The following is a 13,917-nucleotide window of genomic DNA, read 5'->3' on the forward strand; positions in this document are numbered from 1 at the left end:
ACGGCCAGTGGGGAAGTGATGCGGCGCGATGGCAGCCTTGTTGTTTCAAGTTTCAACTATGAGGCGTCGCCAGTGTCGCTTGCCCAAGCAGAGCTTCTGTGAGATGTAGAAGCACGTGATTCAACATAGACTCGCGTAACAGAATTGGTCATCCATGGTATTGGATTGCTTTGTTATCCTGGAAACTGTCTGCCATCTCGCCTGCCAAATCTGCGCTCATGCTGTATGAAGACCTCATCCTCAGCGCCTCCCGAATCGAACCACCGTGATGCCTCCCTAAGCCGCACCCGCAGTTCATGGAGGCAGGATCTCCCAAGGCTCCATGTTGAGCTCAGGCTCGGTCACCCTCGCATCATCCAAGCTGGAACACCAGTCCGGCTCGTCTTCTTCTGCCAACATAAACGTGGTGGCGCTCTTCTACGAGTTCAGGTAGTTGCGGATAGCGCCCTGCAATTTCCCTGCACCCTCACCCAGCATGTTGGACAAGTTCTCGAGGTCGTCGCCCGCAGTGATGCCAAACTTGCGGACGAAGTCCTTGGCTGCGCCCTCGAGATCACCGTAGTCATCCTCGGGGATGTCATCTTCAGGGCGACCGAAGTAAGCATTCGAAGAGATGGCAGATGCACCTTCGAAGCCTGCAACGCGTTAGTGAGAACCACCAGGACTGAGTTGATTAGTTTTGACATACCTGAGAGTCGCTCCTTAGCTTGCGCACTCTGCGCGGGATCGTAGTTGTTTCGCCCAAAGAACTCGTCGCTGGATATGCCCTTCTGGGTGCCAAACTTCTGGCGCGCATACTTCTCACTATCATCTTCTGTGGGCTTGCTGACGCTACCAAAGCCGCCCATCTTCTTCGCTGGCGCCGCCTTCTTAGCAGCGCCAACCTGGCCGAAACCAAGGCGTGCAACGCCCATGCCCAGTCTCTCTGTGTCTGCGTCCCATCGGTCTGGCTTCGCTGTTGAGCCGAATCCTCCACGAGATGGCGACACTGGTGTGGGCGCTGCGATATTCGAGGCTTCGGCGACTTTGGGCTTCGTTGCCGCAGCGGTCTCAGCAGCCTCAGCATCGGGGTCGTATCCAAGCTTCTCGATGCGCTCAGCTTCCTCCTTTGCCTTGCGCTCGGCCTCGTCGAAGTCCAGCCCTCCATCAGCTGGCACCACCTTCTTAGCTCCCAGACCCTTCTTCTTCGCACCTAGGATGTTCTTCTTGGGCGCGGCGCCCGCTGTAGTCTTCCGTACTGTAGGCTTTACGGCCGCAGGTGTGCTATTCTCGGCTGCCACGAGTGGCGACTTGGGGCGGTCTGCTCCGTTGCCTGCGACACCGCCAGGTTTGAGGAACGGTGACTGGGCGCGTGGTGTACCGGTTCGCGAGGGAGGGTTCGAGGGCCGCTTGTTGGTTGGCTTGTCCCAGGAGGAGAAGAAGTCGTCGTCTTCCCCAGCGGGAGTGTTGCCTTCGCTGGTGCCTGCAACCTCTGGTACATCTGTGATTACAACCTCTTCAGGGTAGCTGGGACCGTCACGTCAGCCTTCATGTCGACTGAGTGGGAAGTGAAGACATACAGCTTTGCGTCTGCAGCGCATCGCCTTTGCAGCTCCTCCTTGTACTTTGTTGCCGCGTTGCTTGTGTACTTGGCTTTGGGGTCCTTGCTGGCGAGTGCAGCAGAGCCGCCGTGCGATTGGAAGTACTTGGTGGCACTCTCGTTTCCTCCAACCTTCATGATTCGCAGCTGGTCCCATTGCCAGACTGTCCCGGTCAGCATTGCATCTTCACATGTGCCAGTTCGGGGGCGGGTGTGGTCGTACTGTCGAGGTTCGTTGAGCGGACAAAGGAGATGTGGACACCCATGTTGCGGTGATTCGACGAGCAGTCGAGGCAGAGGTAGATGCCAAAGGGCACCGAGCTCCATGTTGGGTTCTTTGCGCCGCAGTCGAAACATATCTACAGTTCGTGTTAGCCATCGGTGACGGCCCCTCCCTGGACGGTACGTACTTTGTTGGCGGGCTTTGCCTTTATTTTGGCAAAGATGTTCTGTGACTGCGTCTTCGTAGCGAGCGCCATCTTGACGGCCTGGTAGGAATGCGACCGGAGTGGAGAATAGGAGGTCGGGGTCAAGTCGCGGTGGGGATATTTTGGCGATCGGGCATGCCGTAGATAATGCCTGTCTGTCCGTTCCAGCTGCGAGGGTGCGCGCACGTGCTTACGCAGCGCCGTCAACCGCGACCATGTCGGCGCGTCATTACTCTACCCTCACACTCTCAAGCATCCATCATACCTCTGGAGGTACTCGGACAGCCCTTGAGCAAATCATCTCAATCAAGAATTGCTTCCCAATCGCTTGGAAAACTTACTAATGCCCACTTGGTCCATCAGCTCCTGCCTATCTTCCACTCACTGCTAACAAACCGCATCCCACCTTCCAACCGCGTGACGCTTGATGCAGAGCAGACCTAGCAGTACAGTCCGCCGTCAATTTTAAACACTTTGACTTCATACTTCAAAAACCTCTCATGCGCTCATTTCGTGCTTATCCAGAACAGGACATGCATAATCACCCACCATGTCATCAACACAAACAGTCCCAGCCCGCCGCTGCGCTGCAACAGTTGTACGTGCCAACCAGAGGATCAAGATCATCAATACCTATGGCAACCAAGTCGTCGACACCTGGGTCTTCGCACTCCCCTGGACCGCCATAGGCACCACTTCTTCACGCCTGGAGGCGCCTCTCTATCCTGCCGCCTCAGCCGCCTCCTCGTCTTCGTACTCCACAGCTGCAAACCGCGCCGCCGCGAGGCCAGAATTCATGTCCATGTCGCACTGCTGCGCAAAGCTGCTAAAACCCATACCCGGAGTCGGCGACACGCTGGTCAACCAGAAACGCGCGCCTCTTGTCAAGCTGATCGAAGACACAAGCCCTGGCACTCACGACACTTTGATCGCAGCGTGCGACCCGTTGGAGGTACTCTGAGCTAGGCGTCGCAGTGTACCATGAGAGTTGTACGGATAATTGCTGGGACGCTTTGGCTGCGCTGGCGAGCAGTGCGGGAGACTCAGAGGAAGGTGAGATCCTGGCTGGGCTACAGACGAGAATGGGTGGGAGGGTGCCGGATCTGTTTAAGCTGTTCAGGAATATACCCGTCACGCAGGAGGGAGAGGGCGCAAGGAGACGGATTAGCTTCGAGGCGCCAGTCACCAAGGCGATGTATCATGTGGTATTCGAGGCGCTGAGAGACGTGGTGGTCGTTATGAGCGCTTGTCCGCAGGACATGCTCGAAATCAATGGGAAGAAGCCGGTCAATGCGCACTTCAAGGTGTACTGAGATCGATCTCTGACTTGATGGAGTTTCGATCGAATTCCAGACATTTCACTACCATAGCTCACATTCATTTCCGTTTCAACCACAACAATCTGACTGCCTGGCTAATGACAGGCTGATACTTCTACCCCAACACAAAGCCTCTTTTCACTGCTCGGCCACTCACCTCGACAACATGGCCCACTTCGAAGACCTTCCACCAGAGATATTGCGCCGCGTGTGTGAATATAAGCTTCCACAGGGCCTGACGTTCCGCTTTGAGCAAGACTATTGAGACTCTGGAGATTTCCCATGGCTTGTCTATGCATCTGCCAAAGGTGGACACCCGTGGGTTCAAGTCATAGGCGATCGCGGGGATTATTCACCGCTCCAGAAGTGCAGGATTTGTGCAACGGACGTTTGTGAGAACAGCGACCTTGCGGATGATATGCACACCGCCATTCTTTACAAGAAAGCCATCGCCACAGAAGCACGAAGCAAGACCCCACATATTGCATAGACTCGAAGAACCTTGCTGACAGTCATAGCAACAGGTTCATGTTCAAAATTGATGCGCTATCTCATCAGCCAGTCTCACTCAGATCGTCTCTCGTCTTCGGTCCATTGGGACTCGATAGCCGCTTACACCTCCGCGACTTGGGACACATCAGCGTAACTCTAGTTATCGATAATTTCGCGGCAACTGCCGCCGTCTGTCACCGGGCTCGGATTCAGCACGTTGTTGATGTGCTCGGACAGCATGCCAAAGACAGCAACAAGAGATCACTCCTCTAAAGCCTCTACATACGACTCATCAGCAAGGATCAATACCGAGGATATTCCAGGGATCACGAGTATCCCAGCCTAACTGACGGACTGTCACGATCGCAATTTGACAAGCACATGTTCACTCTCGAGCGCTTCGCTGAGATATCGGGGATTCCAGATATGAATTTCACCGGATTCCCTACATGGTTTTAAAAGTGCTTCGATATGCGTCTCCGCGGGGAGGGAGGTGATCTGCCCCTCTTGCAATAGCCCGTAAGAATCTTCAGGAGAACCAAAGACGGGCACGGAAATCCTAAACAGGTTACGGCCCGGCAAAGCTGGCAGCCTTTGTTTGACTGGAGAGGGTTTGCGTAGCGGACTGGTATCGCACTGTCGGAGGATGCTGACAGGTTCTTCCCGCCAACAGACGGCGAAGTCACTGAGTAATCTGGGAGCATCTGGAATCTGCACATGTATCTGATATGCGCGTCTTGAGAGCATGCGTGTCGCTTCTACTTCTGAGGGGTATGGAATAAATCGGCAATAGGGATGTCTACGTACAGGACGCGCTAACGCGTCCATGGCTTATGAGTCTTTTAATTCAATACTCATTACAGATCAGCACAAGCTATCACATCCTGCGTAATCTGAAGCGTACTACGCTTGAGGTCAAGATTGATGAGCTGTCCTCGTACACCTTCATGTATCACCGGGTACGTCTGCAGCGGTTCGTCGATGTGATGAAAGAGTACGCGGACGATGATAGCAAAAGGTTCCTACTCAAGCGGCTTTGCGTGCGCCTCGACACTGGCGGATTATGCGATGCTGCATGTCAGTCCCACCCAGGAGATCCATGGATGATCTCGGCGATGTATTTGTTGGTGAAAGGCACATGTTCGTCCTGGGGGCACTCGTAGCTATCCAACGTGTTCTAGATGTGTGCGTCTCCAGCGTGTCACGTTGGTTCAAGAAGTGTCTGGAGTTGCGCATGCGAGAGGGTGGTGAGCCGAGGGAGGTCCAGTGGCCGATCGATTGTCAAGTGTAGGCCGGACGAGTACGAGAAGGCGAAGAAGATAGAGGTACTACATGGGGAAGCCGGTGATGGATTGGCGTGACTTCGAAGAGTGCCACGGCATCAGGCTTCCACCGAATATCGGCACGTTCTTTCCGGCACGAACAGCTTGAGCACAGGAGGAGTAAAGGGCTTGACACACGTGTTTTGAGGACGTGCAAAATCGAGAGGACGAGGCTTAGGAGGAATTCACACGCCAGAGTTTCCTGTAGATTGAATTTTAAGCAGAGATCGTAGCCTCATGCTGACCAGTCGTATCCTTCCATACAAAGTGGCAGTCCTCCCCTTTCGCTTGCACTTTAAACGATCATGCGGCTTAGCAAATAACAAACGGTAAAAGGTACGGTGACGCAATCCGTACACCAAGAATAAATATTCGAGCATGACTTATGCGAGAGAACAACCAACCGCCGTTCACCAATACACCTCCTACAACTCGCAACATGGTGTCACATCTGGAGGATCTGGCTCCCGAGCGCGCTACTGCGTCGTATTTGTGAGAACGCGCTTCCTCAAGGTCTGATCTTCAACTTCAAGCAGTACGACCGCTTTCATCGGTGGACGCTTCTCGCAGCGGTAGGAAGGCACAAGGCAGTCCGGGTGGCGAACATGCGGCCTCCTCTCAAGCGAACAGATTGCATCATCTGCGGCGAAGGACGGTGGTGCGATCACGCCGACGTACGCGAAGAGATGTATACCTCGCTCCTCTATGCCAGCAAGTACATCGCCAGTGAAGCACGGGGTAAGTTCACCCATGTGAATATTCCTCCTAGGAACACCTATTCTGACCCAACAACCCAGCTGTATTTTTTGCGGGGAACAGGTTCGCATTCACTATCAGTATAAGGCCACACACCCCCATCTACTTCAAATCACCTCGCATTTTCGGCCCTCTGGGACTTCCGCATCGCCTCCACCTCCTACGCGACCTCAGACACATCAATCTGCTCGTTGATATCGACGACAGAGCCTCGCACTCTAGACCTTCTCCCCACGCGGTAGTCCGCCACCGAGCACGTCTCGAACACTTCGTCGAAATCCTCAGGAAACACGCAGAGGACTCGAGTAAGAAGTCGTTGCTCAAGAGTCTTCATATGCGCCTCTCAACGACAGGACTGGAGTACCAGCGCCTTGTCACTGGCCGATTGATACAGCCCAGTGACGAAACGAAACGACGTCTGGTGGGCCACCATGTATTTGCTCTGGAGGGTCTTGTCGCGTTTGAGGGTATCGATGAGGAAGAGGTTACCGGCCTTCCGAAGTGGTTCTGTCGGTGCTTGGAACCACACATGGTTGACCGCGGCGGGCAGGTTGAGGAATTGATCTGGCCCGTAAAGATCGTGAAAAAGCGACATGATAATGGCTACAGGGTTCAAAAGGTGGAGATTTCGACTCGCAAGTACTGGCAGCCTACTCTTAACTGGAGGGAGTTTTCACGAAGAGATAGCATTGAGTTGCCGGAAGATATCGATGAATACTTTTCGGCACGGCAGGGCGGATTGTTGTAGATGATGAGCATGGTTCATGCGATAGCAGATTGTCGTCAGTGGAACTCAAAAACCTCAAATGATGCTGAAACGAGAAAACACCTAGCAACCACAACATGGACAAGTGACACCTCTCAGCATCGCTCGTCCTCCCTCTCTCCCCAAACTCCCATCTCCTCCCTTGCCACTGCATCGAGATCCACCAACTTCCCCTCCTCATCACTGTCCTCGCTCTCGATGTTACTCTCCTTCCTCCTAAGATCGGCCCATCCAGCGTCCTCCTCTTCATCCTGCACCGGCAGCCCTTGACTAGGCGATACATAGTCATCCATAAGATGACTCGGTAGTCCGGCGGGAACCTGTCTCCTATGCTGACTCGTCGATGGCGGCGGTGTGAGCGGCATCATCGCCATCTCCGGTGGTCGTGAGAGCTCTGGCTCGTCTATCTGATGTGTCTTTGGACTCTCGGGTCTTGTGGGAGGCGTGGTGAGACCCACGGGTTGAGATGGTTTTGTTGCTGCTGCTGATGGCTCTCCAGATGTTTCCTCTGCTCTTGTTGAGGAGGCTGGGTTTGAGCGGGTTGTGGGCTCCCTCTCTTCCCTCCTCTTCACCTCCCGCGTGTGCTTCTTCGGCACAATACGACGTGGCTCTAGCCGTTCAGGTGCAGCACGACTATTGGCCACCGCTGGCACTGTGTCAACTTGTTGTGTCGTCGGCAAATTTGCGTGGTGTTCCTGCTGGTGCTGCTGCGAGAAGGGGAAGATGCTGAATAGTGTCGAGCTGAGACTGTGTCTGTGCGACGGACCAGGACGCTCTTCAGATTTCAGACGATCGGGTGCGGTGGTCGGGGGTGGCAGCGATGCTGAGTGGGCGTGAGATACTCTTGAAACGACTGGACTCGGTGGTTTCGTAGCTGTTGTAGCGGATAGATCGGCACTGCACATCTCACACTCGGTGAGGGAGGCGTGGTTTAGAAAGGTGCAGCGGGGGCATTGCTTCTTTCCTTCTGGAGTTGACGACCTTTGTTCGGTTTGAGCGGGCGCTTGGGGCTGCGGTCGCGGTGGCTGTGGTGGAGCGCCCTCTTCATTTCTTCGCTTTTGTCTGTCTCCACCTCTCAACTGCCTCTGCACCGCTGAATTCACAGTGGTCGAAGGCTTTCTTGTTGTAGCCGCGCCGCCTTCAGGATTTGGATCAACAGAGATTACGACCTGCACATCCCTCTTCGTACCGCACTTCATGCACTCATACTGCCTGACAATGCTCTTCGTGTACGTCTCAGACACCTCAGCTGGTGCATCGAACCTGATCTCGAACCGTCCAGGCTCTCCATAGCCATCACTACTGCCCTTTCCTCTGCTGTCTAGTGATTTGTTACTCGCGTACCCTGCGCCTCGAGTGACGATCGGTGTGATAGGGTCAACGGCCCCAATCACCACATGGTCCACAAACGGGACCAGCATCAATGTCCCACTGCTCTTGATCCTCTGGTCAATTTCAGGCCTCAACTCGAACTCATCCACTGAGTGCAGCACCGTGAAGTACTTGGCAAACATATCGCCATACCACCTCCTAACCTGTACACCCTGAGCTAGCAAATCCTTGGGCTCGCTGCGCGGCGCGGGACTCGGCCAGAGGGCATCGATGAGATGCTTTTCTTTAAGTACCTTGCGCACCATCAGGTCGAGGCGTGCACATTCAAAGAGCTTCTTCTCAAGACGGTCGTGCAGTTCGTATTTCGCAAAGCGAACCACCAGACCACGCACAAAGTCAGAGTCGAGGTGCCATTTCCGCGTGAAGTAGTCCAGGGACTCGAGGTCCTTTTGTGCTTGGGCGTTTGCGGGGCGCATGCTAAGAGGTTGCAGCTCGTGGCCCATGTTCACCCATCTTTGCGGTTGCCGCGGGTCAGCGGTTGCGGTCGACCAAAAGGATCTGATCGGTGCGTATTCGGCCTTAAAATAATTGTATATAAAGTCCAGGAAATCGCCTTCGTTGAGCGGGAGCATCGCATGGCCCCTTGGAATGTCCATGGTGTCAGTTGTGGTGTGGCGAGATCCCTTTCAAGTTTCAGTCGTAGACGAGGTCGCCGACAGCAGTCTCACTGTATTAGACGCCGGCTCTACTGAAAATGTACCTCTAATTATGTGTGTCGTATCCCAAAACTAATCTCTTTCTCACGACTTGTGCGGCGCGCTGAACGTTAGCTAAGCTGCTGCCTAGGGCAGCTGGAGAAGAATACGTGTAAGGGGTGAGCCGCAGAGATATTGAAGTGACGATGCATGGACAGCTGCGCCACACCGCGTGATAGCATCCAAGACTGCCTTTGACTGGCGCTTGGTAGACCGCTGCGCCTTTCGCGATTCCATGGTTGTTCGTGAGCGCATACGTCATCTGCCAAAGTTGTGGCGAGCGGCGGCTTCGCCCCACTTCGAGAGTCGCCGTTCACAACCGTTCGCTGCACACTCTCTATCGAACACTACGGAACAACCATCTTAGGAATCTTTTTTAAACATTGATCAGACGGCCGACTTACGACTGCAACGAGCTTTTCCTGACCGCGTGCTACAAACTAGGGTCCAGCGACGATTATCGCATGACGTTGACCGATGCTACAGCTGTCTAAAGCTCAGTATCAGACCGCATGGTCGCATATTTTCATGGATACGGCGCAATAGCTCTGGCGGAAGATCTTCAAGTCCCATGTTGCACTATTAAAGTTGCTTGAGGTAATGTTGATGTATGTCGGTGTCCTTTTTGGAGCGCACACGAACTTCCTGAGCAAGTGATGCATCTCCAAGTCATGCATGTAATGTTAAGGCATGAGGTAAAGCAAGCAATATTACCAAACTCAGCCTAGGGACCTGAAAAAACAGAGCTTTGTTTACCAAAGTAAGTATTGATAAATAAGAAGCGTTATCTAATGAAGATGTGAACTGTTGTGAAAAGCCCACCCATCCATCTTTCGAAATGTCGTCACCCAGAAGTATCCTATTCCATCGCTCCATCATGCTAATGCCTCAATGCCTTTGATACAGTCGAAGCAAAACCCGCCGTACTGATGTACAACTACCACACAGCTATTTGTATACCCTGTCCATACCCTGCTCCTCGGAAGAGAACTCGCGTCGGGGTGTCTGGCATCTAACCAGTGAACCTGAAGCGCGAAGCCTCCAATCTGCCCAGACCTTCTCTCGGCGCAACATTGCGGCGACGGTAGCTAGTTGTGAAGTCCTGCAGGATGGTCCTAATCATCCTGACATCGCCAGTCTGAATACGTTGACGAATGTTGTTCAAGAAACGCTCGCTTTCTTGAGGTGTGATGCTACCCTGCGGCAGCAAAGCTACGGTGTTCGCGACCCATGAGGCGACCTGCTCAGGGTTGAGCTCGAAAAGATCAAGGAGAACACCAGATGAATCGACGAAGCAGCCCTCTGGGAAGCTGTACATCATGCCTGTCATAATGCGCTGAACGAGAACCTCTCCCGCAGTCAAGACCAGCCGCTTAACCCGGTCTTGCAGTTGCTGAGGAACATCTTGTCGTGATCGATCAAAGCTAGACGACGGAGAGGCGTTGCGACCATAGCCAAGCAGGTCACGGAGGAAGTGCAGCGTCGCGATGATGGGCTCCTCCTTGAGTAGTGCAAGTGCGTTGCAGGCAGCGAGGAGGATAGCCTCCATGAGAGGCGACATGATGGATTCGGAGGGGAAGTAAAGCGCCATGTCGGAGGCAAGACGGAAGAAATCCTCAATCACTGTGATATTGTTAGTTGAATGCGTGAGGTCAGCGCTGGAGAAGCAACTTACAGTCAGGGAGCTCGTCTGGCTTCATGACTTCGCTCAGCATCTTCATGAAAGTCCTTGCTTGCTGCTCGTAGAACTGATATACGTCATTGGCCAAGCCAGTGTCCACTTGCTCCACGCCCTGTGAGAATTCGCGTACGATAGCAGCGGTGGCCCAAAGGAAGCAGCCTTGCCTTGACGCGTCAAAGCCCTGTGTCAGTCTTGTTGCAAGCTCCGGCAGCAATGGACGCATAGCCGTTCGGTACGACAGCACCATGTATCGCCAGCAGCGGCAGACGCGTTCCAGGATTGGGGTGCTTTGGTTGAAATGTGTGATGAGATTGCCCAACAGGGGGAACAACTCCTGGCAGTACTTAACTGCAGGGTTCTCCTGCCCTGCTGGTACCTCGGGCTGCACGAACTCGATGAAAATCGTGACAAGATTGATCTTGTCTGCAAGAAGCTTCTGCGACGCCTCATCCGTGGCTTGGTTGGCAATTGCAGCCAAGTTCTGCATGACAGGGTCGACATAGGTTTTGAGTGTTGGGTAGATCTGCTCGACAGGGACCTTGGCCACGACCGAAGCCACACCTTCTGTAATCTCCTCTTGACTGCTCACTGGCAGCTGATCGAGATGCTTGGCGTAGAACTGTTGAAGAGGCGCGACAAAGTTAACCAGCAAGCTTGCACAATCGTTGCAGAAGAACTTGAACGAAAGTGCAGCCGCGCGGATGACATCCTTCGTAGAGTGATCGAACGCAGCCATGATATAGTCGAGTTGAGGTTGAAGGGTGTCCGGATGTTGCGCTGTCCATTCCGTGTATCGCCCAAGAGCCATGACGGCCTGGAAGCGAAGCTTGTTATGGTCGGGTATCGAGACGATGAGCGGGATGAGGCGCGGCAGCATAACATCTTCGTCCGGAGGTACCATGCGACCCATCGCTCTCACAGCAAACAGCGGTGCCTCAAGCTTCTGCCACTCCGGCACGCTGTTGGGCCCAGCTTGAGCACCATATGTCTGCACCCATTGCTGAATGAGATCATATGGCTTCTGGAGACATTCTGTGACGCCCATCACCTCACAACAATCCTTCAGCACGTCACCCATCTGATGACGGAATTCTCTGAATTTCTCCTCCTGCTCGCGATCGCCCTCGAAGAGATCCTTCTCATCGCCGCCTTCAGGTCGAGGGTACTCCAGATGGCCGATCATGATGTCGATGAGCTTTGAGTAGATATCCAGGCTCTGCATACGCGCTGGGGTATACTTGTCAATAGTCAGGTACTGTTTCAGGTCGTACCAGAACTTGAAGGTATGGGCGATGGCGTCTCGCTCCTGGTCGAGCGCTGCAGTCTCGAGTACAGCTTCAACCAGAGCCCTGAAGTCATTTGGCAGTCGTGCAATCAACAGAACCCATGACTCTCCAGCCTCGGCGAATATCCTGGCGATACCCTTGAACTTCTCTGAGTCCTCCTCCTGTGCGGCTTGTGCAAGCTTGGATCGCAAAGCGATCACTTGGGGATATAGAACCAAGATGGACTGCATAGTCTCGTCGACATCCCTTGTCTCCCCAATAAGAGCACTCAGACATTCTACGGCGGCCTCAAATGCGTCGTCGTCGGAGTTTAGGTCGTCAATAATGATGGCCAAAAGCGGAGAGTTCAGGATGGAGTCGAGAGGTATTTCGCGCATCCATGATGTGATGCAGTAGAGCAGCTGGGGATTCCTGGAAGCAGCAGCTGTGTCTGTGAGCACATGTTCAGGCATGTGGATGATGTCGACTTACGTGACGATGTGGCGTAGGCGACGAGGAGCTTCAGGGCTTGCTCAGCGTTGTCCTCAATCAACTCAGCCGTCCTCATAGTCAATTCGTGTTCCTGACCACCAAGCATTAGACTCTGACTCTGATATCACATGTCGGGACCGAAGGAAGGTGCCGCAGGCTGGAGGTAGGTTGTGGGTCGGCCGGACGTACTGTGAGTGCGATCTTTCGTCCATGCGTGACTTCCTCAGGGAGAACGCGGAGGAAATCCAAGACGCAGGGTAGTGTGGCTGGGTCGGATCCCAGGGCGCTGACAATGTCTGTGAGGACGTCCTTCCACTCTGTCATCTGTATCGCCAAATTCGCTAGACAAACACAGAGCGTCAGCCTTATAGGCTTGGGTCCAGCGCGGAAGACGATGAGATTCTTCATGATAGACTCTCGCAGCTGTGGTAGCTGTTCGCGTGATATCTGGTGGAGGTCGTATACGATCTGGCTCGGTCAGGAAGGAAGCACATTCACATGTGCAGCAGACATACCTTGCCCTTCAGGGTAGTGGCAGCGAAGAGCTTAGCTGCAGCGTCCACCGAACTCGACTCTAGCATGGCCAACGTTGTTGTCCATGCCTCTTGCTGCGACCCGTTCCGTCAGCTCTGTCTGCCCATATCCAGCATCTACGCCCACGCCCAACGTACCGACTTTTGAAACTTTTCCAGGAACTCATGTGCCTGCTCTTTCTGTGCGCGGTTTGATACCGATTGCATAAGGTTGTGCGCAGCCAGCACAGGCTCATAGACTTGCTGGGCGCCGTTTGTGGCCATGTCGAGCGTTGTCCGGGAGGATGGTGGGGGAGAGAGGAAGTAAGGAGCGTGGTGGGGAGACAGCGGCGGGGTATTATGTACGGAGCTTCATGAACCGGTGAGGTTTCAAGGTCCCGGTGATATGAGTCGGCGGTGAATTGTGAGCAGCCAGTAAGCGCGAGGTTTGTTTGTGTGTTTGTTCGGGGTATGATGAGAAGTTGCATAAAGTGACGGACTGGTTCCCGCGCCCGCGCACCTGCCCGCCAAGGCCAGCCTTGTCGACTTGTGCCTTCCCAAATTGTTCGCGGAACTCGTAGCTGCACCTCCGACGACCCACCGCTACGCCCTCACACCTCGACTTTACACATCTCTGGAATCGCCCAAGCACGCCTGCCAAGTCTCTCAGTATGAATCGCGGTGGTAAGATAGTCCTTATCCTAGAACGCGTTGAAAAGAGCTGACATATCGCAGGCCGTGGTGGAGGAAAAGGTACAACCCAGCGACGAAGCGCATTACCTCGAGAGCCACGACGCTGACGAGCCGCAGTCCTCCTCCCCCCTATCAACTTCATCTTCAAGCTTCTGCAGTCGCGCGCCACGGTTTCAGTATGGCTGTACGAAAACCTCGGTCTGCGCATTGAGGGCAAGCTCAGGGTGGGCGCCAACATTCCAAGCATGTATCGCTCTGCATACTGACGTTACACAGGGCTTTGATGAGTTCATGAACCTTGTTATCGACGACGCCGAGGAAGTCACAACCGCGAAGAAGGACGGCACACCAGAAGAGAGACGCAAGATCGGCCAGATCCTGCTCAAGGGCGACAACATCTCGCTCATCCAGCAAATCCAATGATCTTGAACGCCAGAACAGGCTACGAGGCCTCTCGATTCGCACTTTTGATTGTACAGGAAGAAGGCCGAGCTTGATGTATGCAAGGCGTTATGTGGGGGCAGA

At 54.0% G+C, this 13,917-nt stretch overlaps 7 protein-coding genes across 7 annotated transcripts; 3 read left to right on the forward strand and 4 right to left on the reverse strand.

Moving 5' to 3' along the window:
* Positions 1 to 130: 130 nt before the first annotated feature.
* Positions 131 to 2,140, reverse strand: M421DRAFT_422773 (uncharacterized protein). Its single transcript, XM_033593277.1, has 4 exons — positions 1,990 to 2,140; positions 1,560 to 1,938; positions 689 to 1,506; positions 131 to 635 (listed from the first exon to the last, which is right to left on the reverse strand). The coding sequence occupies exons 2-4, from the start codon at positions 1,904 to 1,906 to the stop codon at positions 418 to 420; spliced, it is 1,383 nt and encodes a 460-aa protein (XP_033446694.1). The 5' UTR covers positions 1,907 to 1,938; positions 1,990 to 2,140; the 3' UTR covers positions 131 to 417.
* A 417-nt stretch (positions 2,141 to 2,557) lies between these two features.
* On the forward strand, positions 2,558 to 3,443 carry M421DRAFT_396812 (uncharacterized protein; the record flags this gene model as incomplete). The annotated part of the gene is made up of 2 exons (XM_033590120.1): positions 2,558 to 2,943; positions 3,041 to 3,443. The coding sequence occupies 2 exons, from the start codon at positions 2,558 to 2,560 to the stop codon at positions 3,318 to 3,320; spliced, it is 666 nt and encodes a 221-aa protein (XP_033446695.1). The 3' UTR covers positions 3,321 to 3,443.
* Positions 3,444 to 3,842: 399 nt separating this feature from the next.
* M421DRAFT_216624 (uncharacterized protein) lies at positions 3,843 to 4,695 on the reverse strand. The gene has a single exon (XM_033588271.1). The coding sequence runs from the start codon at positions 4,644 to 4,646 to the stop codon at positions 4,176 to 4,178; it is 471 nt and encodes a 156-aa protein (XP_033446696.1). The 5' UTR covers positions 4,647 to 4,695; the 3' UTR covers positions 3,843 to 4,175.
* Positions 4,696 to 5,773: 1,078 nt separating this feature from the next.
* Positions 5,774 to 6,701, forward strand: M421DRAFT_216636 (uncharacterized protein). The gene is made up of 2 exons (XM_033588272.1): positions 5,774 to 5,878; positions 5,938 to 6,701. Exons 1-2 carry the CDS (start codon positions 5,827 to 5,829, stop codon positions 6,642 to 6,644), a joined length of 759 nt encoding a protein of 252 aa, XP_033446697.1. The 5' UTR covers positions 5,774 to 5,826; the 3' UTR covers positions 6,645 to 6,701.
* M421DRAFT_422775 (uncharacterized protein) lies at positions 6,563 to 8,979 on the reverse strand. The gene has a single exon (XM_033593278.1). It carries the CDS (start codon positions 8,648 to 8,650, stop codon positions 6,758 to 6,760), a length of 1,893 nt encoding a protein of 630 aa, XP_033446698.1. The 5' UTR covers positions 8,651 to 8,979; the 3' UTR covers positions 6,563 to 6,757.
* A 497-nt stretch (positions 8,980 to 9,476) lies between these two features.
* On the reverse strand, positions 9,477 to 13,363 carry M421DRAFT_422776 (karyopherin). Its single transcript, XM_033593279.1, has 6 exons — positions 12,859 to 13,363; positions 12,703 to 12,795; positions 12,377 to 12,655; positions 12,188 to 12,278; positions 10,425 to 12,140; positions 9,477 to 10,372 (listed from the first exon to the last, which is right to left on the reverse strand). Exons 1-6 carry the CDS (start codon positions 12,982 to 12,984, stop codon positions 9,762 to 9,764), a joined length of 2,916 nt encoding a protein of 971 aa, XP_033446699.1. The 5' UTR covers positions 12,985 to 13,363; the 3' UTR covers positions 9,477 to 9,761.
* Positions 13,280 to 13,884, forward strand: M421DRAFT_216697 (Sm-like ribonucleo protein). The gene is made up of 4 exons (XM_033588273.1): positions 13,280 to 13,383; positions 13,435 to 13,452; positions 13,510 to 13,616; positions 13,669 to 13,884. The coding sequence occupies exons 1-4, from the start codon at positions 13,371 to 13,373 to the stop codon at positions 13,813 to 13,815; spliced, it is 285 nt and encodes a 94-aa protein (XP_033446700.1). The 5' UTR covers positions 13,280 to 13,370; the 3' UTR covers positions 13,816 to 13,884.
* The last annotated feature ends 33 nt before the right edge of the window (positions 13,885 to 13,917 follow it).

The sequence above is a fragment of the Didymella exigua genome (genome assembly GCF_010094145.1).
Source record: "Didymella exigua CBS 183.55 unplaced genomic scaffold M421scaffold_22, whole genome shotgun sequence".
Taxonomy (NCBI): domain Eukaryota; kingdom Fungi; phylum Ascomycota; class Dothideomycetes; order Pleosporales; family Didymellaceae; genus Didymella; species Didymella exigua.

Coding starts and splice junctions, on each gene's coding strand:
- M421DRAFT_422773 (XM_033593277.1), bottom strand. CDS start 1,906: ATGGAGCTCGGTGCCCTTTGGCATCTACCTCTGCCTCGACTGCTCGTC. Junction 1,507..1,559: donor TGCGCTGCAGACGCAAAGCT/GTATGTCTTCAC, acceptor TGACGGTCCCAG/CTACCCTGAAGAGGTTGTAA. Junction 636..688: donor AGCTAAGGAGCGACTCTCAG/GTATGTCAAAAC, acceptor AACGCGTTGCAG/GCTTCGAAGGTGCATCTGCC.
- M421DRAFT_422776 (XM_033593279.1), bottom strand. CDS start 12,984: ATGGCCACAAACGGCGCCCAGCAAGTCTATGAGCCTGTGCTGGCTGCG. Junction 12,141..12,187: donor CGCCTACGCCACATCGTCAC/GTAAGTCGACAT, acceptor TCACAGACACAG/CTGCTGCTTCCAGGAATCCC. Junction 10,373..10,424: donor GCCAGACGAGCTCCCTGACT/GTAAGTTGCTTC, acceptor ACAATATCACAG/TGATTGAGGATTTCTTCCGT.
- M421DRAFT_216636 (XM_033588272.1), top strand. CDS start 5,827: ATGTATACCTCGCTCCTCTATGCCAGCAAGTACATCGCCAGTGAAGCA. Junction 5,879..5,937: donor CATCGCCAGTGAAGCACGGG/GTAAGTTCACCC, acceptor CCAACAACCCAG/CTGTATTTTTTGCGGGGAAC.
- M421DRAFT_216697 (XM_033588273.1), top strand. Junction 13,617..13,668: donor GCATTGAGGGCAAGCTCAGG/GTGGGCGCCAAC, acceptor GACGTTACACAG/GGCTTTGATGAGTTCATGAA.
- M421DRAFT_216624 (XM_033588271.1), bottom strand. CDS start 4,646: ATGGACGCGTTAGCGCGTCCTGTACGTAGACATCCCTATTGCCGATTT.
- M421DRAFT_422775 (XM_033593278.1), bottom strand. CDS start 8,650: ATGGACATTCCAAGGGGCCATGCGATGCTCCCGCTCAACGAAGGCGAT.